Source organism: Dromaius novaehollandiae, chromosome W (assembly GCF_036370855.1).
Source record: "Dromaius novaehollandiae isolate bDroNov1 chromosome W, bDroNov1.hap1, whole genome shotgun sequence".
In the NCBI taxonomy this organism is placed as follows: Eukaryota; Metazoa; Chordata; class Aves; order Casuariiformes; family Dromaiidae; genus Dromaius; species Dromaius novaehollandiae.
Window position 1 is genome coordinate 23,244,752 of NC_088130.1, and position 25,434 is coordinate 23,270,185.

Here is a 25,434-nt window from a genome sequence, read left to right on the forward strand (position 1 = left end):
TTTTGTCATACCTAATTTTAGAAGGCTAATTTTAAAATTTTTGAGTGGGACATGTAACCCATTGGCGAACTATGGGTCCTCCTTTAGGTGGTCTAAAGAAAGCATGCGTTCTCCTAACCCCTCTCTGCCTGCTCTCTTTCCTATTCGTGTGAGCGTTTTCCAGCTCACCGAGCGCGAGAGAAACCAGGTATCAGCTCACGGAGGGCTGTAAATACGCTTCGTTGTGTTGTATTTCAATCTCTGCAAGGCGGAGGGGGGAGGGGGGGCGGAGAGCAGCGCCGAGGGGGCGGGGCCGGGGCGGGCGGGGGGCGCCGCTGCGCCCTGACCAATCGGCGCGGGGGGGCGCGGCGGCCATTGCCGCGTGTCCCCCTCCCCCGCCCCGTGCGGCCGCTGGCGATGCTGGGGCTGCGCCGCGCTGCCGCCGCTCTGCTGCCATCAGCCGCGGCCTGCGCCCGCGCCCGCGCCGCCGGCTCCATGTCGGCGCTGCTGGTCAGCCAGCCGCGGTACGCCTGGCTCCGCGAGCTGGGCCTGCAGGAGGAGAACCCGGGCGTCTACAACGGGCGCTGGGGCGGCAGCGGCGAGGTGGGTGGCGGCCCGCGGGCGCTGGCGGCAGCGGCGAGTGGGCTGTGCGGGAGGCCCCGGGCCGCCCTGCTGGCCCAGCGGCCCCTCGTCGGCAGTGATTTGCTCTCCGTGAGCTAATGTCAAAGTTAGACCGCTCTGAGGGTGCATTTTTTCCATGTTCAAGTGTTTTTTTTGCCATCTGACTACTGCATGTGGTTGTGTTACAGCAGTGCAGGCTTCCCTTGTGTAATATCCAGTAGTTATGCCCTCTTTATTCCATAAATGCCTGAGCATTTCCCATTATCTATGTGTTCGTGATGCTCAGCATCTCTGTTCTTGCATGTCTGCCTCCAGGTGGTCACGACGTACTGCCCTGCCAACAATGAGCCCATAGCCAGAGTGCGCCAGGTAAGCCTCCCGCACCGGAGGGGAGTCTTGGAAAGGGGGATTTGGAGAATAAAGCCCTACAGCTCAGTGAGAAGGGAGTGTCCTCCAAGCCCAGTGCCTGGAAGAAGGAAGTTTTGGCTATTCTGGTAGCTGGTTCTTTTCTTGACCAGGTTTGGAAGAGCACAAACCTCCTTAGGTTGGTGACTGCAACGATCTAGAAGCTGTTGGATCACAACGTAGATCCATTGACCAGAAGACAGTCCATATATTAGAAATGAGTCTCTGACTTCTCTGAAGAGAAGCAGCAGGCTGTTATCTTTTTTTTCTCCGTAGTCTGGCAGATGTTGGGAAGAGAGAAGGTCTCTACTATCCATTTTCATTTGTTTCCTGAGGGAGTTGTAGAATAGGCAGAACAGTTATAGAATTGCTGCTATTTGGTGAAGCTGTGTGGACAGGCAGAGGTGTGAGCAGGAGCAGTGTGACATTCACATGATAAATTTATGAAAGTTTTTGGTATAAGAATAGTTAGCCTACTCCTTTCCTAAATAGGGATTCTGTTAGCCCCCAGCAGTGAAGCTACTGGTCCTCACAAACTTCACTATTTTTAATAGTAGTGGTATCTGAGATTAAAATATGATGTATCAAGTATGATGAGTGCCCCCATTATAACTTTTTTATGAAGCAGCCTTTGCCATCTGAAGGAAAGTTTCTGCTTAAGTTTTAATTTTGTTTAGGCAGCAGATATACTTTCCTAGACATTTTGCTTTGACAGTAACTTACTTCAAGGAGCTCTTTGCTAGCACAGTAGAAATCAACATACAGGCTTAGGATCAAACTGTGAGAGGGTATAGCTTTCTGTGAAATGGTTTTTCTGTATTATCCACTGGAACATCTTATGCTTAAGTTGAACTCAATACCTTTTCTATTTTTTTTTTTTCTGTTCTCACTTTTTTCTTTGACACGCTTATTCATTTAGGCGAGTTTGGAGGACTATGAAGAAACAGTCAAGAAAGCTAAAGAGGCTTGGAAAGTCTGGGCTGATGTAAGTTAACAGGCTTGACTTATCTTGTAAAATCTCTCTCTGGCAGATAGAGGCCATTAAATTGCCCCATTAGGAGGCATGTGTTTGTGTTCTGTACATTACATTAAAGCAAAAATCTGTAATGAGGACTTCAAGAAACAAATTCAGACAACTCCCACACATTATCATTAAGGTACAAAGATGAGGACATTGACTTGTGGAAAATGTTTGTTTTTAAAAGCCTGGCAAATTTACTTAGATCCGTGCCTGTATTCCATTGCTAACAGGTCCACTGAAGTTCAAAAACCTTGTAGCAAGCAAATTATTCCTCTGGGTGTGTTTAACTTCATGTTGCAGCAGGCTGCCTCCTGTGAGAACACTGCAGAATGCTTGAATATCTAACTTCAGGTGACAATCTCTTTCTCATGGGATGAAGTGTCCCCTTTTGTCCACCAGTTCCATCCTGATACTTCACAGAACAGCTATGTTATTCCAAAACTCTATCACTACCTTGCTGTATCAGACAATGGCATGTGATTATATTCTTGCAATATTTTTACTTAATAAGCTGTACTTACAAGTGTCCCTGTACAAGCTCTATCCAGCCAGCTTCCCTTCTTTTGCTGGCCATGCAAAGCTTGTCTTTATAGATACCCGTCATCTCTTTAATATAAGCTGAAAGCCTGAATTTTGTATGATATTGGGCATTCTGTATTTACCCAATAAAGTACTTTCTCTTAGCTGTAGAGAATAAAGTTTAGGACAAACACCAATGCTTCCTCAGCTCCCTCAGAACATGCTAGTGCATGCTTTTTGTTAAAATACGTGAATATAATGTTGGTGGGTGCATGCAGGACCATCTGTTTGGAAAGAATCTGAAAGCACTTTAACATAAAAAGAATCAGTGTATCTAATGCTTTAAAGCCTGGTCTCAAAGCAGTTTGCTTTTAATTTGTGAATTATGTTGTTATTGATGAGCTCATCTGAAGGATTTTGTCTGTGAAAAAATATGCTTGCATGGTTTATATATTCCTCACTTTTCTCTTTCCAGCTGCCTGTTCATCACTGGTTTCTAATCCTGTAAAAAGTATTACAGGTGCATGGGTTATTGTTGATCCTATCTGTTGATTGTTATTTAACATATACTGATATCTCATCAAAGAATCTATTGATATTTGGTATGTGTGTTTAATTTCTTAGTGGCTGGGGCTGTGAGGTAAAAAACAATGCTGTGTTTCTCAGCGTCTGCTAAAAAAATGTCTGCAGCTATTGTGATACTGAAAAACAGTTTGAAAATGCTGCAAAAGATCAGAAACCAAAAAGTGTGATTTAAAAGGAAAAAAGGCTTATGTCTTTTGGGGCCCAGTTGATTGTTTTGGGCATTCTGGATAGCGTGGCTGAACAGAAGTAGCAGAACTAGTAATCTGAATGTTTCTGGTAGAATTCAGTGGAAGTGAGGTTTTGACCAAGTGTAAATGTGTTCAGCATTTTCAGTCTTGATGCGGCACAAAACTGTTTCTCCAAGCAGTTTACATGATAAAAATGAGTTAGCAACTATGTCTTGGGAAGGTACGGGAAAAAGCACAGCAGTCCCTGCAGCTCTCGCTACAGGGGTAGAAAATTAGCAGTATATATGTAGCAGAAGTCATAATGTTCAATCTCAAATAGATTCTTCTGTTTTCTTTTATTTTGTCTAGGTTCCTGCACCTAAACGTGGAGAAATAGTGCGACAGATTGGTGATGCTCTGAGACAAAAAATCAAAGTTCTAGGAAGTTTGGTAAGGTGTTTTGAGAAGCAGCTTGACTTTTGGAAAAAACGTCAAAACTGTTTTGCTCTGGTTTTAATGTAGCACTCTGCAATACTAATCTTCATAATTATTCAAATGCTCTGTTAGTTCTGTTAGCTTTCCTGAAGAACTTTTAATTAAAAAAAAAACATGAAAGACTGCTATTTGTCATCCTACACTAAAAATGTTATTTCATATTTAAAATAAGAAAAAAGCAATTAATTCTGAGCCTGTACTCTGGCTATGAAGGTGGTTATAACTGTTGCCATGCTGTTTTCCCACTTCCCTGTCAGATAGGACACTGTCTGATACAAAAAATGTCCTGAAAAAACCCTTCCTCTAATACAGAGCTTTTAACCTTGAGCTCTTTCTGGTGATCTACAGGATTTGGGGAACTTAGATGTGGAGGTCTAGGACTTCAGAAGGAGCGATGATCTTAATGAGATCTTCTTGCAGAGCTGTGTAGGATATAAAGGTTGAAGTACTGTTCCTTTAAAACACTTGCTAGTTGCTAGGAGCTTAAAGGAGACAAGTGCAGAACTTGCCACTTTTCTTTAACAGAGCTTGTCTGTATGTGCTGCTGTTCAGAAACAGCTCGTCTTGAATAACTGTCTGTGTAGTCAAGCCCATACTGTTAACCTACAAAACTTTGTTCTGGTATTTCCTTTGAAGTTGGATCCTTAGCAGAGTTTTGAGGGTGGATTTAGAGTGCAAAAGTACATTTGTGTTTGAAAACTGTCCAGATTCCCTGATGACTGTGGACAGACAAGTTTGCTGTGTGTTCTTCTGAGAAACCACATTGCATGTTGCCAAAGCATGCTTATAGTTTTCCTGAACAGATAATGAGCCTCTTCCATGGTAGGGGCTGAACTTCTGTGTACTAGTGTTCAGGCTTTCAGAGTAGGTGACTGTAATGGTCTCTCCTGGCTTTAGGATGTGAAAATCCCTCTGATGTAAAAGGGAAGGGTATGGCAACTCACTTTTTCATATGCAGTTGGAAATTTCCATCTTAGCCTTACAGTGACCTAGTCAATTATCCAGGTGCATTTCTAGCAGTCTTAGAGATTTGGTGATTAGTTTCTTGATATGTCCAATGCCCCTCTGTTGCTGGTCACAGATTGGGGCTCTTCCATCTTAAGATGGCCAGACATCCCAGAGTCTGTGCTCTGGTGCTCAGATTCTCAACTTCTTGTTCCCAAAGAATAATTCTTATAGGAAATCTTGTATTCTGTCCAGTCCCTTCTCAGGTGGCTTCCTGTTCTTGAGGAGGAAGCAGAGGTCCACCATAAAGTTTTCTGTGTGAGCTATGTAGCCTAGCAGAGCTTTGGGACTGCAGGCATTATGCAAATAGCAAGAAGTATATTTAGTCACCTTTATTCTAATCTTTGCACGGGAAATATATTCTTGCAGCAGTCCTTGAACCTTATTCCTCACTTAACAGCTTCTTCAAAGTACAGCCCTCAACCTTCTTCGCTATTGGGATATCACCTTCAAGTACCAGCTTATTCCCATGGCTAATCAATGTGTCTGCTGTGCACATCCAGCATACTTTAGCAGAAGACTTTAGTTTTGGAATGAACTTCTACTGAAAAACAAAAAAAAGAGGTATTAAACAACCTGGGTCACTAAAAGACTACGGGTGACTAGTCATTTTCAGCAGTCTCTGAAAATTCGATTGCTCAAACTCACTTTGAGATGTTGTAGAATTTGTAGTTTGCTTATGAAAAATTTAAATAAGCATTTTGTTTTGTTGGAACAGATTAATATTTCTTCTTCAATTTATTCCACACTTGATCCAAAATAAATGAAAATGTCCTGAAGGAAATGCAGTGTTGCTTTGATCCGAGCCTATGAGCCTCATTAGTTGTGGATGTAGTTTCAGTAGTTTATTTTTAATTTCCTCTGTTAAATATCTCCTATTCCATGGGAATGTGACTCTTATCTAACTGTCGTGGTTGTTATATTTCTTTCTTTAAGCTGAATAACTCAGGAAGAGATGCATCTCTTCTAATGAACAAAATTGTATTAAATCTTACTTGGTGTATAGATATACCTGACACTAGTAGGAGACAAAATATATTGGAAATCCATGTGGATTTTGAAAAAAGATAATTGTATCTTGCTCTTAATGTTTTCAGGTCTCTTTAGAAATGGGGAAGATTTTTGTTGAAGGTGTTGGGGAAGTGCAGGAGTACGTTGATGTCTGTGACTATGCTGTTGGTTTGTCTCGAATGATCGGTGGACCTATTTTGCCTTCAGAAAGTAAGTATGCATGCTATTTTTTTGCATTAATGAAGGGATGGAGATAGAATGTGTTAAATATATAGTGATGTGCAGAAAAATCTCTGCACTGTGAGTTCTGTAGGAAGCATGTTGTCTAGGAATAAATTTGCTGGTAGGCAGCAATATCACCTGATGAACTATCTGTTCTGTGGCATGTATGAAGACAGACTATAGATTTTCCCTCTGCTCCTTGAAGCATTAGATTCTCTTTGCTTTTTCTGTTAATAAAGGTGCTGGAGGGAAGTTTGTGAAAAGTTCAGCCGTGTGCTTAGAAATGAGACACCTTTTTATCAGTTACTGGTTAGCAAACAATAGCCTTCCTGGTAACCGAATAGTTAAAATAGCAAAAGTGATTGTTGCCATATGATTAGTTTTTTTTCACAGGCTAGCAAACCTTGTTACAGTAAGCTGTGGAACACTTAATGCAGCATGTGTTTTATTCTTGACCATAGTATTAGGGTTTGCCTGAAAATTAAGATGAAGCCCTTTTCTTTTTTAATGATAGGACCTGGTTTGTAGAGTGCTGAAACAACTTTCATTGTAATAATAACTACTCTTGTGCATTTCTGTGGCCTGAACATAGGCTTTGGGAAACAGCTCATGCCCCAAGATGCTGTCATACACCAGAACTATTCACATGCAGTTTTGGTAGAAGCAAAAACAGGCATATGTCCTGCTGTTATAATGTGTAACTTGTGACATTCTTCTTCCTAGTTCTGGTTTTCTGTAGTAGATGTCTGCATTACTTTTTCTTCCTAATACTTTCATAAAAACTACTACTAGAAAAATGTATTCTGGATGCAGCAGTTTTTGTCCTTAAAAATGTGCATTATTTCCATATTGATGAACTCCCTATTTTCAGAATGGGTTGTTAAGTTCTGACCAAAAAAAAAAGGTCTGCAATGGCCTGTGAAAAGGACAGAAGTTGAGCTCTGTCTGTCTCAGTGCAGAGACCCTAAATAAACCATCTCCGCAAGCTAATACTCTGGTGAGTGGAGGCCAGCGAGTGATGCATGAGTGATGAAGGCCAACAAAGTTGGCTGTGCTTGTAAGGTCTTACGATTTCCTTTCTTTTTAAAAGCATTGGGTAAATGCAAATTGCATTATGTTGTGTCTTTGCCTTCAGGACCTGGCCATGCCCTCATAGAGCAATGGAACCCTGTAGGGTTAGTAGGAATCATCACGGCCTTTAATTTCCCTGTAGCAGTTTATGGGTGGAACAGCGCAATTGCAATGATCTGTGGAAATGCTTGCATCTGGTAAGATACTGCTCTCCAGTATGCTAAAAGTATTTTAAAATTATTACCTCAGGCATGTAATTATTGTCAAATGTCTGGTGTTTCTGTATACATGGTTGCACCTCATACAGGCTTCATTTCTATCTATTTATTTTTAGGTTTACTTGTAATCAAAAAGCTTCATTTTATTTTGTGTTAACCCATTTTATGAGGTGTTGAGGTTCACACCTGTCCAGGACTTAGCTACATGGCCTGTTAGTAAAGAACCCAGGCTGGGCCTTGGAGCACTGTCAGTAAACAAAGTTAATATTTTCAGAATTGGTAAAAATAAAATTAAGAATCTAAATAAGTAATTTTACTTTCTCCTTCCTTTCCATTTCATCTACCTCCTTCACCGTGGGAAAAAAAATGCATATTTGAAATATTTCCCATTCTTGGAAAATTAAAAGGAAAATAATTTCATTCATATCTATATATTTATTTATTTATTTATTTATAGGAAAGGCGCTCCTACAACTTCTCTCATTAGTGTGGCTGTTACAAAGTGAGTTGTGTTTTCATTTTTTTCTGTTTTGCTTTTTAAACAAGTTATCTTCTGGGCTTTCTGTCCGACATAGTGTTTGGTGGTGAGAGGAACCTTTCCCCTTGTTATGTAAACAGGAGCAGTATATGTAAGGGTTCTTCTTGGCACGAGTGCTATGCCTCTGTTGAAGCAGGACTAGCTGTGTGGTTTGTCTCCATATAGAAGAAGAATTTTTCATGAAATTTAGCTTCCTCCAATGGCACACATATGTTTCAGAATCGTCCCTTTTTTTGGGAGTCTCAGCCCAACATCAGCACCTATTTTTAAGACAAATTCTCCTGGTTGGTTGTGTAGACCTGTCTCCTGAAGATGCCTCCACATAATCTTTATTATCCAAAAGTAGTAACACCACAGCATGTTTTTCCAGAGTTCAAAATTGATTCCCAATAAAAAGGAGAAGAACTCTAAAGAATAAATGTCATAGTAATATGTACTGTAGGTTTATTACCACTTTGTTTATTGTATTAGCATTTTAAATGCTTATCTATTGCATGCTACAGACGACATTTATATGTAAATGCTAAATATAAATACGCCCATTTCAAATAACTAATTAAAGTATTGTAGCTTTAATACTAATTACTGAGAACATGGCCCCAAACTGTTCCTGAGTATTTTATGTAACTCATGAAGTTATATGAATGTCTCTTTCTAATGGAAGCTGGTAAAAGACAATATGGCCCAAGTTTTTATACACTGATGTAATGCTTCTCTGTGACAGTTGTGTGGATGTGTATGGAATGTATTTCTGAGTCTTATTTTTGTGTGAGTAGTAGCCGTAACATCACGATCCTTGAGGAGAGCAGTGTATGTATGTATGTATGTATTGTACAAAGTGTGTGTGAATTAAAATTAACTGCAAGACTGTTGCTCATTTAATATCTGCAGCTTGGTCATGTGCATGCTAACACAGATATAAAGGGCTTACTCCCTCTAATATGCTTCTGAAGGAAATCTCAGAAATTTTTACATCTTTCATTCTAGGATAATTGCCAAAGTCTTAGAGGATAACAAAGTGCCTGGAGCAATCTGTTCTCTGGCTTGTGGTGGAGCAGAAATTGGGTAGGTAACATTTCTTGTGTTTTGTAACAAAGGATAGAAGAGAAACAATATTCTTTGAAGATCTTCTGGCTGTAAAATTATTCTAACTTCCAGGAGTTCCCAGTGCATGCAAGTACCTGTTGCTGTCATTTTTTTATCTGCTACTCTGAAATGCCAGCTCCACTCTAAACATATAAAGCATAGCTTTGTAGGCTGTTGTGAGATCAGCTGCTAACAACTTAAAAGAAATTCCAGCTTGGTGAAGAGCCATGACTAAGTTTACATTCTACTTCTATCCCGTTCTTTTCCAACCATGCAGTACATACGCTCAAAACCAAGGAATATAGCTAATACTGAATTCCACTCATGTACTCTTAAGAAATTTCTAGCCCAGTAGCATTTCTGAACCACTCCCACTCCTACATGGGAGATTACGTCCCCATTTTCCTTGCTTATGTAGGGCAATGCACTTGTACATAGATGCATACCTGTGCTAGGAAGCTGTACAAATCAAATTGTTCTGTTTGATTCTTGCAGCATGGTAATTCCTTGTGCAAGTGTGTGTTCAGATATATCTTTTGAGTATTTCAACAGAAGACAAAACAAAATAGATGGTAAACATTGCAAAAAGTCATAGGTATGCTTATTTACTTAAGGAAGGTAACAATCAGGACTGGTCTTACTACTTTGGATTAGATTTCAGAATTAGTACAGGTGATGCTCTGGTGATGATCTGGCATGAAGCAGGGGAGGAAAACAGTCTTTTTTTTCTCTGCTTTTCTGACGAAGAGGAAGCTTTACTGACTTCTGTTCAGTCATTGACCTGTTGCTTTCAAAAATATACCTTTGGTTTAAAAGTTCTCACTGGTCGCATTTGGTTTATTTGTAAGGAGTGACCAGCTTTTCCAGCTATTTGCTCTTCTTAAACATGGTGGTATGTCTCCTGCAGGACAGCAATGGCAAGAGATGAGCGAATGGACTTGCTGTCCTTCACTGGCAGCACGAAGGTGGGCAAGCAAGTAGCGCTTATGGTTCAGGAGAGATTTGGTGAGTAGCGGGGGGTCCCTTCCTCTTCATTTGTTACCATGGTTGGGAAACGTAGGGGATCACCAGAGGACTTTAAAAATACAGCTCATTTAATTCGTCTTGCATTATTTCTTTTAACTCAGTGAAAATGTGATGATGAAAGTGCTCAGAGGTAGATATTGCATTTTGTAGTTAATTCTACCACAGTTCAGGATTTTTCCGAAGACATCCAGAAATGCGTGGGACAATAGTTAATTCTGTGGGGTTTTCCATGAATGTAATTGTATGGAGATTGTCAAAATGGACAGTCAGGGTCTATGGTCTTCTGGGAATCTGTTTGTGAAAAAATGTCATCCCTCCCTGCCCCCCTTTTACTCCTTATGAATACAGGAGAAAAGTTACAATCTTTGAGATGACATTTTTTTTGCAAATATTTGGAATGTATAGGCCTAAGTCTGTGCTGCTGGATTCTGACTTGAGCTAGCTTTAACCAGAAAACTTTCTGAACAGATTTTTTGCATTGTATACATTTGCAATTCAGAAGAGTGATGCTGAAAATTCAGAACAGATTTCAAAACTTCTGTATATTCAGACAAAGAGGTTTCATGAAATCTAGCTCCAGTCAGAGATGACCTCATTGCAGTGGCTATATGTGTGACGGATATAACTTGTGTTTTGTGTGTTTCATCAGGTCGAAGTCTGCTAGAACTGGGAGGAAACAATGCCATTATCGGTAATATGCACTGCAACAATTTAGTCCCATAAGTATTATTTGAAAGTTAGTACTGTCCTTTTTTACACTGTGGGTTTTAAAAGTACCTAGTAGAATGTATCTTCTTGTCTGTCTTCAGTATTCAGTATTGAGGAGGAGTAGTGTTTTAAGACAAAAATTGCAATTTGAATTCTTACATATATTCACTGTTGGAAAGAAGGAAATGGAAGAGGCAGTTGGCTTCAGTAATGGGATGTGGACAATGCTGCTAATAAATTTTGACTTTAGGATAGGTCTAATCTCTGGATCATTACATTTTTAGCTTTTAGAATATATGTATATGTTGACAGTAAATAGACATCGAAGTACCATGAGTGATAAAATACTATCTTGAAAGCAAAGCATGCAGGTACTTATTCTAGTAGTGTATTTTATAGATTTAAGTAGCTTAGGGAGTCATCTAGTTCTCAGATAATACAAATATGGTAAAACTGGGCAATATGGCAGAAAAAAATATAAACTCACTAAATACCTAAATTGCTGTCCTGCTGCGTTACAGTTTTCTGTTTCATCTTTCTGATACTTCAGAAATCGTTTCCCTTTTTATTTGAAAGTCTTGCTTTTCATGAAATTGGCTTTGAATGGTGGCGTATATATTGATTGCTTGGACTGCTTCCCAAATTTAATAATATTTTCGGATACTTGCAGAACTTCTGTGGGACTGATTAAGCTGAATGATGTCTTTGGGATTCTTTGAGGTTTATACATACTAGTTTCACTTTAACCATCCTGCTCTCTTCTAGCCAGGTGAACTTGTTCAGCTGTTTTCGTTTGTATTTTACAGTATTATGTACCTGTGCATTTTAGCTGCTGCTTCTTTTTTTTTTTTTTAATGCCATCTGGCTACACTTTACCCTTGATTCTTTATGCTAGTGAAATTCTTACCAGTGACAGGAGGACAAGGTGAAGAAACAGCAAAAAAATTGCTTGTAGGATCTGGAATTAAAATGAAGTTGAGATTCTTTACAACCTTTGTTGAAAAAGGTCCTTTTCAGTAGGTCAGACAGTCCAGTTGCATGTGGCTTTAATTGCAAGTATATAAGTAATAAGAGTTTTGAGGTGTTTTTGTGTATCTTAGTTTAATATGCTAGTGCCACTATTCCTAATGCTTCTTGACCAACCTATCAGAGTTTATTCTATTTTGTTTAATGTCTCGTGAATTTAGAGGACCTTCAACACATAGAAACCAATTTGCATGTTATCTGCTTAATTTACTGACATACTGATGTTTAACTTTCCTTAAGTGTTTGAAGATGCAGATCTGAACCTAGTCATCCCGTCTACTCTATTTGCTGCTGTGGGAACAGCGGGTCAGAGGTGTACAACAGCCAGAAGACTGGTGAGTAAATGTGTGCTGACTAGTTTGGGTAGCTTTGACTTTGAACTTATTTCCAAATTTAAAGCTCAGGAAATGCCTAATAGTTCTTAGGTGAATTCACCTCATTTATAATATACAAAAATATATAATTTTAATGTAAAATATATGAACATAAATATACATATAAAAATAAAAATTAAAAAATACCTAATATTATGGAGAACGGCCAATAGTCTTTGGAACAGATTTCTACTTTCTCTAAAAACAATCTGATAGGAAAGTAAGATGGTAATTTGTCATGCCGCTATAATTCTAATTCTAAACAATTTCCTTGCATATGCTTCTAAATGTATCTGGTGCTAAAGTCATGAAAATAAAACTCATTGTACTTCTTGTAGTTCTCTCTGTTTTCGTTGCCACAGCTTATTTGCCTGTTTCTGCTACAAATTTTGGTGCAGGGTTTAGATTTCAGCAAAGCAAGGATGTATGTTGCTTGACCTCCCCTCCTTTTTTCCCCCAATCATTTTCAACAAATTCAGGTGTGTTGTAATGTCATCATACAGCTGTGTAGTCTTCTTTTCAATATTGGCTTGACTGGGTAAATATTCATAAAAAAAAGATTTGATTAAATTTGGGCAGATAGGAAAGCTGGTGATTCCTCAAATTTCAGAAAGAAGAATCATGTGAGTGCTGAAGCACTGGAACTTGAGAGTTTACAAAACATCTCAATATGATTGATCTGAGATAGGGTTAAATTAAAACAAGGGTTTTGTTTGTTTTCCTCTCCTAAGTGTTCATGATTTGATTTCATGGTGTTGCTGCTCTTTTGAGGCCTTGCTTATCTGTTTATTTCTAACTGTTATTTGCTGAACATGAGCAACACTACCTCTGCACTCCCTTCTGCCCTCTCCAAAATGCAGTAGTACTTCAGGAGTAGCGATATAGGCTTAGCTGTCTTACAATGCTCTTATCCAATCTTGTTTAGTTCCTGCATGAAAGCATACATGATGAGGTGGTGGCAAAGCTTGCAAAGGCCTACGCTCAGGTCCGCATCGGTGATCCATGGGATTGTAAGTAGCTGTTTTCAACTCATAGCTTTAGGAGAGGTGTTTCTGTTTGACTTTTTTGTTGAAATTTCAAAGTGATTATAGATCAAAGCTATCTAATTTTACTGGTTGAAGCAATTTACCAGGGAATGGGGATAGCTAGTTTCATTTAGAATACAAACTGTGAAAGGGAGATGAATAATCCAGCTAATACTGTTCATCCTGGTCAGCTTAAATACTAGTTCCCCAAATGTCATGTTAAGAATATTTAGGAAAATACACAGTTTTCCTGAAAGAATGTCTTTGGATCCTTGCTTTTTAGCTGACACTCTCTATGGGCCTCTTCATACCAAAGAAGCAGTGAAGATGTACCTTGATGCAGTAGAGCAAGCAAAACAACAAGGTGGCTCTGTGGTCTGTGGTGGGAAGGTGACTTATTTTTATTCTTCCTGCTACAATTAATGTTCTAGAAAAAAATGCTGTAACATGGTGGTTTAAGCCAAGATTGTACTGCAGTTTGTCATGTCAGGCATTATAGGATGGTAAGTTAGTCAGAGAATGTCAGAATTGAGGTCCTTTGCTTAAGGTAAAGATGGCTTTTTACTTGGAAGCCACCTTCTCCTTCAAGAAATGGTTATGAGCTCTCTTCCATTTCTTGAACTATTCCCTAGTCACACAGGATGGTGAAAATAAAAGCAGCAATGCAAATGATGAATATCATGCATGTAACAAAAATGGCTGTTCTGTCCCTAGGCCCTGGGTTCACAATATCAAACTTGAAGAAATCTTGGAGATTGAAGAGTCACTTGCACATCTCCATCATGTGGGATGTTTAATTCTTGTGGACTTACATTCTGGGAACTCTTTATCTTTTACTGGCACCTGCTTTGTCCCTAATGCCTTTAAATTTCTCTTCCTGACTTACTAGTCAGCTTGCAGGTAAGGGAGGGGAAGTGTATTTTTGTCAGCAGGTGGAGTTTGAGATTTGATTGTCTACGTAGCAGACTAAGTTATGCTTTTGTATTTTAAATATTTAAACAAGAGTAAAATTTAAGATATCAATCTATTCAGATGGCCTGACCTTCTGTTTCTGTTCGCTAGGTGCAGTTATAGTAATCAGACCATGAAGAATTCCATTCCTACATTGGTAGCTAAGCAGAATGCTAGTTTGGTTGAGCTTACTTGGGTGTTTCTTCTTTTATGTGTTTTGAAGGTTATCAGTCGCCCTGGCAACTACGTTGAACCAACCATTGTGACTGGCCTCCCTCATAATGCGCCCATTGTGCACACGGAGACGTTTGCCCCCATACTTTATGTACTCAAATTTAAGGTAAAATAGCAAGGGGAAATTAGTCTGGTGTCTGGGATTGTGACAGAGGAGTCAAGAGAGATTTCAGGTTTGTCATGGTCATGCAATTGTCCTGACAGTTCCAAGGAGCAGTAACTGTTGCTCTGCACTGTGGAATATCCACTGTAATAGCTTAAATCAGTGCGTAGCTGCTATATGAATCCTCACTGAAGAGCATTGGAGTTAAAATGGGAGTCTATACAGGAAGAAATTTTTGTTGCTGATGTCAGAGAGTGAATGGCAGAGGTATCCTATCCCTGACTTGGTGCATACATATTTGCCAAGTGGAATTCAGTGTATTGCATTATGGCTGTAGCATTTTGGGGGTTTTCCCACAGTGCTTCTTTCTAGCTGCTTGCTTTGAATAGACATAGTTTAACCACTGATATGCTTCTCCCAAGGCAGAAGAAGAGGTTTTTACTTGGAATAATGAAGTGAAGCAAGGTCTCTCCAGCAGCATCTTCACCAAGGATTTGGGCAGGATTTTCCGCTGGCTTGGGTACAGCTCAGATTATTTTTCTATCTTCCTAAAGCATAGCATTGCTGTCTTTCATGTCTCTTGTAAACCTATGCACACTGCTGGAGGAAGATTTTATAGCCTTCATTCTGGGGAAGGAGCATCTCTTGATCCTGAGCAGTAATTGAGTGTTATCTTCATTCGTAGGCCAAAGGGGTCTGACTGTGGCATTGTGAATGTCAACATCCCAACCAGTGGGGCTGAGATTGGAGGTGCTTTTGGTATGTTATTTGAACTGTCTGCTTTTTTTCCTTTAAATGGTCAAATCTTCTAGTATCAGGTCTAGGGACTTGGTACTATTCCTCAGGTTTCTTTTTTTTGACTCTGAGTGGATTTTTTTTTTTAATGACTGCATTAGCTTCTCATGCGAAGAAAAGCTTCAGGTGCGGATGAGAATAAAACATTACTGATGTAAAGCTAGTATAGTTTAGATCTCTTTGTGTTAGTTTTCAAGGCTTCAGACTGTTCATACAAATGACTAAATCTGATGAAATCAGTGGAGTTTATTTTGAATTACACTGCTGTAGCAAACAATGGAAACTGGCTAGAGATAGTTGGGTTTCAGCTTTAAAAAATTCTGTGTTTTCGGCTTTTAAATATTCCAGATAGCACTTTTTTTCCCCCTACTAAGGAAATGTAGCACAGAAGTGGTGTTCTAAGTGTGTTTAAAGATCTGACTGAATGCAAAATTGTTTAAACCAAAGTTTTAATTAAGGCAGTCTTGAGCATGTTTGTAATGTATGTTTGCATGTATAAATAAAAATTACAGTGTAATGTATTTTTGTGAGAGAGTCTTTAAAAACATTTTTGTCTGCCCTTTTCTCTTTTGTATATACCAAAGAGAGTGGGGTAAGGGAAGAAGAAATATTCACCTAACTGTTTAACTGGTATGCAAATCAGCATATTGTTCTACTAGCATCTCAAGTTAAAACAAAATATCTTTAAAATAACAATCTCTAGTGCCAGTGTGATGAGACCTTCAACTTCGGGCAGATGTTTTTTGGGTTAAGAATAGAGAGAGAGTTGGCTGTATGAGTGGTATGTGGTGTTATTTTTGTAATTTATTCTACGTTTAATGCAAGGGAAATGTAACAGTTTTCCAGTGTTTTTTATTTTATTTTATTTTCTTTATAGTTGTCTCAGCTCCTGGAATTAGTTCAGATTTCTATGCCAAAAAAAGTTTCCAGTTTTGACTTACCCTTTTTGTTTTATTCTACAGGTGGTGAAAAGCACACTGGTGGGGGAAGAGAATCTGGAAGTGATTCGTGGAAACTTTATATGAGACGGTCGACTTGGTAAGAGACAAGTTTTTAATTCCAAATAAATGCAAATTACAGATAAACTTGCCAAAGTTCAAAATATATAAATCCTTGACTACTGGAGGTTATCTTCACTGAATGTGAGATAAGCATGTAACGGAGTAATTGCCTTTTCTTCCTGGAAGAATTTGCATTTGTGTTCCTAATGGAAAATTATTTGAAGAGTCTAGTTAAAGTTCTTTCTTTACTCACTGTCCTTTGAAAGGGAAAAAATCCTTTTCCAGAGCAAGGTGAATCCTAAGAGCTGGAGAAAGAAATTCTTTTTTAAACATAGTTGGTTTGTTTTATTTTGATTTTTTTTTTCTCTCATCTTGCCTGATGTAAACTCAGCTAAAAATTAAATTACTGAAACTTGTCAGGAAGTACGTGAAGTGGGAACTGCAGAGAGCGGACCAGTATTGCCAGTGGAGAGTAGTTTAGTTAACTGTTGGATATCTCTCCATGAATCTGTTGACAACTACTTTGTACTGGTCCATCTTCCCCATTCCCTCATGCTGTTCCCAGCCTTTACCTGCACTAACTTGGTTAGCATGCAAAGGCCTACTAATGTGAGAAATCCCTGGATATTCCTGTTCTACATTCTGTTAGTAAGAAATAAAATACAGGATTTTGCGTTCTCTTTCTTCCATCAAAGAAGAGATAATGGGGAAGGGGCAATGTGCTCTTTCTCTGTATATAGTTTCTACACTGAAAACTGGAGTAAAGTCAGTTCATAACTTTATACAGGTAAATACATTATAGAAGTCTTTTGTATACATGTGACAGTGATCAAAAGCTTGTACGTAGGAAATGGACCACATAATCTTGATGATCAAGCCTGCTCTCTAAATACTTGTTTCTCTTCCAGTACAATCAACTACAGCAAGGACTTACCTTTGGCTCAAGGAATCAAGTTTCAATAACAGCCTTACATATGGCCTTGCCATGAACTCTCCTAACATTTCAGAATGATGTACCTTCTAAGCCTCGTGGTGAAGAAAATTATCTGAAACTCAACTGCAGCAATGATAATAATTCTGTCAGGAATTCAGCTACTCTAAAATAGTATTACTTTCAGTATATCAATTTACTAATTTAGTCTTCAAATTAAAATGATTTAGTCTTTGGGAAGAAGGGATGGTGACTGAAACTAAACAAACTTGGATTCAGGTGGCCCAAATAATCCTTCTCTTGCCTTATTTCTGTGCTTCAGTATCAACACTGTCTGTATCCCGCACCATCTGCCGATATATACAGCTAGTAGGTCCATGCTTCAGACTACATCACTGAGTGTCCTACAGATACCCCTACAGGAGGGTCCAGTACAGGGCTGTTTTTCAATGCATAAATAAAGGTACATTTTGTGAGATTCTTGGGGCTTCTAAGTTTTTTGTACAGTGTTTTGGAGCAGGTATGTTTAGCTGCTTTCTCATACAGAGCTGCTAGCTGGAAGAAATGTCATTGGCTAAACAGACTGCTTTAGTTTTCCTGCCTCCTTCAGAAAGGAGACTTTCACCTCTTGTGTTGGGACGTAAGGGATAAGATCACAGGCTACTGCAGTCTCTTGGAATCTCCTCTTAGGCTAGAAGGGTTCACAGTTGATTCAGGTTGTCGTGGCCCTTGTGACACCCTACCACCAGACCAGCTGAAGAACCAGAGATGTAGTCAGGAGGGGATATTCTTGCGGAGGAAATTTGCTAGGGAAAGACAAGTTGTTTACGTGCTGTTTCACCTTAGATGGGCTTTTCTGTTGCCTAATGAAGACTACAATCATCAGGAGTTCATTTGAGAGCTTTACTCAGAATCCAAAAAGAGAAAAGGCGTGATGCTCTCGGCTGAGTGGAACTTTCCGATGAGTGACTTCAAACTTTTTTAATGCACTGTTGTTGGAGAAGAATTTCTTCTCATCTCAATCTTACGTACCAAATTTCCACAATCGCTGAACCTGGCCAGGCCATTCAGTTTGGGCTCAGATTCTAGAATTCTCATTTGGCTTTTGATTTATCTTGATGCTAAGATCTCGTAATAACAATGTAGGGAAAGTTGTGTTAAAGGTCCAAAATACTGCAACACTATCTGGCCTTCTTTCTTCATAATACCTGGTTTTAAAATAGGCTATGTATTTGAAGTTGTACATCTGTGTTGTAAAAAGTATTTTAGGTGGCACTTTCTAAAGAACAGGTCGTCTAAGTTTTTCCCTACTGAAGTTTATGAGACTCTTACAGTCAGGTCAGCTCTGTGCAGCAGTTCTTTGTGCTTTGTCATATAACTAGGAAATAGAGTGTAATTATGAGTGTGACTGTGCTATATAGCAACATGTTAAACTGGGTTTTTTGAAGGTTAACTTGAAAGTTTCATATGTAATGATCGCTTCTTCAATACAGACTTTTCAGTAGTCTTGCAGAGGACTCTCATCTTCAGGCACCTCTGTAACTACCTCTGTTTATTATGAATAATTTTCATTATATCTACTTTATATAGGCAAAGACATGTCTCCATTAGTGGATTACAATTTCATTTTGACTTTTGCTAAGTGTGTAAAGCACTATTCCAAAGATCATGTTATCTGCACAGTCATAGACTTTTGGTATGGCATTACAGTCCAAGCCTGTAGCATACAACTGATTCTTTTAACACTTTTTCTGCTTCCCAGACAACTCTGAATTCCTTAGATGATTTTTGCAATCTTGCCTCCCCCTACCCTTTTATTTATTTAGTTACCTATTGTTAAAGAAGCTTCTCTGAATTGACTAGCTGAATGGCTTTCAGTGAAGCAGGTTGGGGGAGAGCACCATTTAAAGACTAGCTCCAGTTGTGAATTGTAATAGTTTTTGGCAAGGATTTAGATGACTATAAACAGTCATGTTTATGATGAAGTAATAAACGTAAAGTAGGCTTAAAGATACTGTAAACCCGCTGTTTCGCAGTTTCTAGTTTAATTAGGAAAGTCCATTGAGGAGACTGTAAGCTGCATTAGCTGTCACTGGGTTATCTCATCCAGGGAAAGCGGTTTGAGTATTCATAAAATATGTCTTGGAGCTACTGGTGTGCGCAACAAAATGGAACTTGCGGTTTTAATACAAATGCTGTTTGCAGCTTCCACTGTTGCATAAACTTAATTACCACTGAATGTGTAACACCAGTGAATAACAAGTGGTAAATGACACGTGATCAATAATTCATTTGTTAGCACAGTATTGTTTACTGTGAATTGATCTTGATGGGAAGTCTTGCAAGTAACTTCCTTTCTGCTATATTCTTTGTAGCTGAAGAAAAATACAAATTCTACAATTGTCATTTTAAGTTTATAAACAAATACAGCAATTGCTTCTATGATGAATAGTGAAAAATCAGTGTGGAAGGGGACACAGATTGTTAAAATGTGTACATGGGCAAATGATGTAATCACACAAAACTAAATTCCTAAGTAAAAATGATGGATTGGAAAGGATTTTTGCAATGTCTTCTGCTCAGTATTCTGAAATGTGTGTTCTTTGATGTGCAAAACATGCTGTCCTTTGCAGCATGCCTAGTGTTTGAAAACTAACGGATTAATTGAATTTATTTGTTTGCAAATCTCAGTTGCCACTACACTGCTTTTTGTGGTGCTAGATATCTAACCTTGTATTTTGAATGTCGTTTGCAGGTGCCAGGTACAAAGATAAATACTTGTTCACAATTTCACTTTGTCCTGCTAAATTATCTGTTGTTTTTTTGGTTGCTTTTGTTTTGTTTTTTGTTTTTCATACAACTTATTGCTTTCCTGCAGATAACAGGGAAATGATTCTGTAGTTTGGAGCAGACACTTAAACAGTAGGGTGTAGCAGAGCCTTTTCTTTACATTGTGTGCCTCTCAGTGTCGCTGTTGGTCAGAGTAAAGCTTACTGAAGAGATGCAGAATGCATTTGTTCTTCAATTCTCTCTTGCACGTGAGGTCACCGCAGAACAGCTTTAGCATTCATTAGGCAGATGTGTAAAACACAAGCCTCTTCTTCTGAATGTCTTTTATGTTCCAGCACAGCTGGGAACATTACTTCCTAGCTGGTAATTAAATCTACTTCACACTGCTTAAGCCTCAGTTGATTAATGCAGTTCTTATATAAAACATTAACTCCAAAAGCCAAAGGATAAAAATAATAATATTTCACTTCAGTACTCATCTCCAGGGAAGAAAAAACAAATTATTTAATACACACTTTACCTAGTACCTTACTGTTCTCTGGCCTTATGGCTGGGTTTTCCTTCAGTCCAATTTCTAAGTTGGGCTGAAGGGAACAAGCAGTGCAAGTTACTTTTCTGTGTCTTTGAGGAAGGCACGTTATTCCACAGTATTAAAGCCTGGAAAGCTGGAAGTTGGTAGTAACTGTGGTTTCCTCCGCTACCACTATCCCTACAGGTGTTTCAAGCCTCCTTAGTAACAGTAATGAAGTTAGCACTGCTTGTTCTCTTACTTGAGCAAGTGTTGCTAGCCCAGCAGTTTATGTAATGAAATGACATCAAACAAGGTTAAAAATAAGAGGTGAAGGAAGAGCAGGGAATGAATTCCAGCTTCATACTTCTAAGGCTTTTGTTTAATCCCCAAACTATTATTGAGCTCTTATGGTCTGTCACCTTTTGTGGATTTGAAGAGACTACCCATTGGCCCATGATTTAGACTGGGCGATAATGACGGAAACCACTCAGTCCAATGTGGCTGCTGCTGTTGAGAAGTACCTTACGATGTGCAGCATGTACCTCTTCTTTGAGTTATATTTCTTCTAACCTAGTTCAAGAAGCCTACTTACCAATGCAACACTTCAGTTTTCATGAACCACTGATGAAATACTACATTTTTTACTGCAATTGCTGGTATTTTTATAATTTTAAAACATTTTAAATATTTAAATTTTATTTAAATTTAATTTTAATTTACTTTAACCATAAGTGTGCCAGATAATCCTATAGCCCCCAGAGTATAAACCTCTTTCTAGCTCATATGCGTATGTATTTGCTTATGATTGTACTGGTTCATGATTATGGATTTGAGAAACTGCTTGTTCGTGTGAATAAGGGATTCCTCTTTGCCCCATAAGGAATAGTAGAGACATCCTTCACTCAATTTGACCCAAATGGTCTTGATTTGAGGCAGAACAAATAGCAGAGTAAGGTTATGGTGATGTTTCATGATATAATATAAGACAAGCTATCACCCCGCACTTTTTTATGGTATTGGATATTCATAGGTTGAAAAAACAATGCAAGGATCTTAGCTCAAGGAAAGGGTATGTGGGATTAGAGAGTGACAGCAAAAGAGACAGAGACACTTCTGGCAAAAACAAAGAAGTTGGAGTGGAGTGCAAGGTAGATGATCTAAAAGTGGTTAGTGATCATAAATGAACCAAGCATTGCTGTTCCAAAGCAGCTTTGACCAATATTGGCTGCTGTGACCCTCTTACCTGCTATCCCAATTTTCTTTCCAAATTTTTTGGTTAGTTGGTTAGTTGATTGTTTTCCTGCCAATTTAATGATGAAGTGACTCCCTGCAGGGTCTGACAAGCAGCAGAGTTGGGCAAGGGAACCGGCAGGAAGACAGCAAGCGGCTGTTGGCATGACTTGGGCTGCCCTGGAGTTGGCTGCAGAAAAGGGAAGGGCCTTGGAAGTGAGAATGAGGAATTGGAAGGCACCAGTGAAGGAGGTAGTAAAGCCAGGGTGAAAGATGCAGCCAGTGCTGCAGAGGAGAAAGAGGACCCTGAACCATGTTTTAGATGCTTGATATTACATTGGAAATGCTGGGGAAGTTGAGGTCGGCCTACGGCAAATGGGAGATGGCAGAGTGCACAAAACAGAATAGATGGACAGAGCATGTTTTTGGATATGTTATAAAGGAATAAAAGGATAAGAGGATAACTGGATAAGAACAAGGAAAGGAGTCAGAAGCTGTTAAAGCTAGCACATTAATGTGAAATTAGGGTAGATAAAGCATAGATACACATATTCACTATGGGACAATATCATCTTAAACTTCCAAATCTGCTAGTATTCATTGACGGGAGCATGGATCTGAAAGTAGGGCCGGCCATCAAACTATTTGCTCTGATAGAAAGCAAACAAAAGGATCTGAGAGCAGAGGAAACATTCTTGTTTTGGTGCTTCTGTTTGTTTTAATGTTCACTGGAAAGCTAACCGGACCAGTAGCTTAGCCTATGTTATTCTATGTTGAGCTGTTCCCATAGGAAATGGTAAATACGAAGCATACTTTGCACAACTCTTTTTAAATGAGTTCTTCTAATGACAAATTTGCTCATTCCTGTTAAGTCAAATGTTAACTTGCCTCTTTGGTGGCTTTTTGAAACTGGGTCAAGAAATTAGCATTTCAGAGTCTACTGGTGTTTTGGAAAGGTTAAGTGATTTGTTTGGCTCACGATGGTCCTCAGATAAGCAGAAAACATATATTTTGACTTACAGGGTTAAATGACTGAGAAGAGAGAGCAAGCTAAGTTCTGGCATAGAATTACAGGTGATATAACCCAAGTTGGGACGATTAATTTTTCCCGTAAATACCTATAGAAGAAAACATATTTTCTGTAGCATCTCCATGATTTGTATTTGTTTTAATTGTTTACCAGCATCATCATTTCGTAGCTTCTCATCCCTCAGCACTGAGGTAAGATTAGTTGGCCTTTATTATGGGTTGGTAAATCAGTGGAGCAGAGCAGAAAATAATTATCCTCTTCTTTTCTCATTATTCTGGTTTAGCATGTTTCACTTCAGTATAATTACTCCAGAATTGTATTTGCTGGGAGTGGAAAATCTGGAGCTGTATGTGTCTCTGCCAGATTGTTTAATTAATTAAGACTGGTGGTGTTAATCCTTGCTGTCTTCCCACAGCGCTTGCGTCGGTACAGTGAGCACGGCCAAAGCATCAAGTTCTCACATCCTCCTCTCTTTTCTGAACTACCTTTGTTCAGCTTCAGTTTCCTCTAGAGCTCTTCACCAGGAGACATGGCGGTAGAAGGGATATTTTTCTGAAATATGCCATTCTGCTGCTTTAATTTTCCAGGAAATGAGAAAAGCTATCCACCCTTTTTGCCGTAGAAATAATATCTCATTATATTAGGCTAAAGGCACAGTCCCTGCTCTTTTATGTGGAGTGCAGATGAATCCCTAAATGGTACTCGGACACCTGCTGCTGTGAGAACGAATAAGCAGACCCTTGCTTTAATTTAGTTTTAGAGCTGTTGGGTGTATCTTTCCTAGCCAATATACAGCAAGTTTTGGAAGGGCTGGGAACTGGGAGATGAGAGGCCATGAGTTTCAGTAAGCTAATATAAGAGGGGGTGGTGGTGGTAACTTGGTTGTTCTGTCTCCCTTATAGATCATTCCTGTCTTTCCCTTTGTTCCTTTTCCCTACCCAGCTCTGCTTCTCCCACCGTGCTGGCGTATCGCCAGCGTGTTGAAAGGCAGGCTCAGAGCCTTCAGCTGCCCTGGGTATGAACTTTTGCCCCGACAAGGGTAGTAGGCAGAGCTGGGGAGTAAGCAAGCAAGGATAGCCTTCATCCGTTTCCTCCCAATTTACTGTCAACAGAGCCTGTCGCCAGGCGTCAGAGATACCAGCATCCCTCCTTTGGGGGACAGACCTAAATCAAATAAAGACCTCATGCCAGCAAAGCACAGATGTGACAGCCTGACTGCAGCGGCTGTGAGGAAAACAGTAGTGTGCTCTTGCAGCTGTGCAACAGCCTTGCAAACCGAGAGAAGTCTGCTCCGGTCTAGAAAATATCCAGGAAAATGAGTCTTTCTTTACAGTTACCCATCACAATTTTACACAAGGTAAAAACAGAGGTTTCAGTAACAAGACAGCTTATTTTACGCAGCTGTGGCCAGAGCACTGTAAAGCAGGATTTTGGCTAGTGCATTGAATTAGAGTCTGAATGAAGTCTTAATTAAGCTGCTGCCTATCCCAGGTGGTGCCCATATACAGCCTATGCTTCTCTGTCTCTGTGCCCTGCTGAACTGCCCAGCGCTGAGTAAGCCAGAGTCCTACAGCTTTTGACTGCCTGATTCAGCTTTTTGCAGAGCGAGGCTGGGGGAAATCTCACAAAACCTAGCTATTACTGTTTTCTTTTACAATGTGGTGGTTTTAGGGGGGAGGGATGGTCCCATGCAAGCTCTTTCTTGAATAGGGTTAAGTGCCAGTGAAGGGGAATTAGATGTCCAAAGCAGCCTTTTGCAGAGTTAGTCCTAGGAGATAAATGTGTTTTTACCATGTGTGCACATCACCTCCAGCTTCTCCTTCCTCTGGCAGACTGGTTGCTCAGATGCTCTAATCCAGTTCAGAGGGGCAGCACAGGTGAAGCAATGCACCTTTGTACACTGTTTAAAATGACCCAGCTGATTTTCTTGGAAGCAAATTAGGGATGCGGATGGGAACTGCACCATAGGCGTGCTGGTGAGTATAGGAAGAAGGAGCACGCGAGCAGGAGGAGGGGTAGCAGTAGGAAAGCCTTACTGGCCTTTAACCAAGGCAACTGCTAGCAGGTTGGACATCTGTCACAGCCTGCCGTGCTTAAGCGCTTCATGTTACGAGGGGTCAGAAATGTGTGTGCATGTGAAGTGACTCAGGCAACTGTTTGGCTAAACCCTTAGCAGTCAGGCAATGCTAATTTCTTTGTGCTCATTTTTAATCTCTTCAGGAAAGACATTAGCCACACACCCTTGAGAGCAGTGCAATAACTAATGCTAATGTCGCTGGCCACATAGGTCTTGTGAGGGATTGCTCATTGCAAGTACTAGATAAATGAAGGAAAGGCTAGTGTTAGTCATCCAAAAATCCCAGCACTCCTGCGGCCTAGCGCATGACGCATGTTATTGCCAATAAAATCCTAGGTTAGCAACTTCCTATTTTCATTTGCCAGCCCTGGGAGAGAAATTTGCATATTACAAATGATTTAGAGGAACAAGAAGAACCACTGGTCCCACAACAGAGGTATCAATGGATATTTTGTCTCATTTGCACTTCCTGAACTGTGTCCTCACATGATTTTGAAGGCCTGCAAGATTTTGGTAGTAAAATTATTGACCTTTTTTTCCCTCAAGTAATCTATATTTGAAGTAGCAGCTTGGCAGCAACTTGCTCAGTGCAGCTTCTCTCATGTTGTCGTTTGCTCTGCTGCCAAACGTCTGTCAGCGCTGTTAACCAGAAGCCACTGTTTGCTCAGACCTCTCAGCC

At 39.6% G+C, this 25,434-nt stretch overlaps 1 protein-coding gene across 1 annotated transcript; it reads left to right on the forward strand.

The window, feature by feature from the left end:
- Positions 1 to 342: 342 nt before the first annotated feature.
- LOC112992375 (alpha-aminoadipic semialdehyde dehydrogenase) lies at positions 343 to 17,595 on the forward strand. The gene is made up of 18 exons (XM_026115388.2): positions 343 to 582; positions 916 to 969; positions 1,925 to 1,990; positions 3,667 to 3,747; positions 5,895 to 6,018; positions 7,166 to 7,298; positions 7,777 to 7,821; positions 8,845 to 8,922; positions 9,851 to 9,948; positions 10,619 to 10,660; positions 11,944 to 12,038; positions 13,003 to 13,087; positions 13,386 to 13,492; positions 14,277 to 14,393; positions 14,813 to 14,910; positions 15,076 to 15,149; positions 16,148 to 16,223; positions 17,095 to 17,595. Exons 1-18 carry the CDS (start codon positions 397 to 399, stop codon positions 17,147 to 17,149), a joined length of 1,614 nt encoding a protein of 537 aa, XP_025971173.2. The 5' UTR covers positions 343 to 396; the 3' UTR covers positions 17,150 to 17,595.
- Positions 17,596 to 25,434: the final 7,839 nt, after the last annotated feature.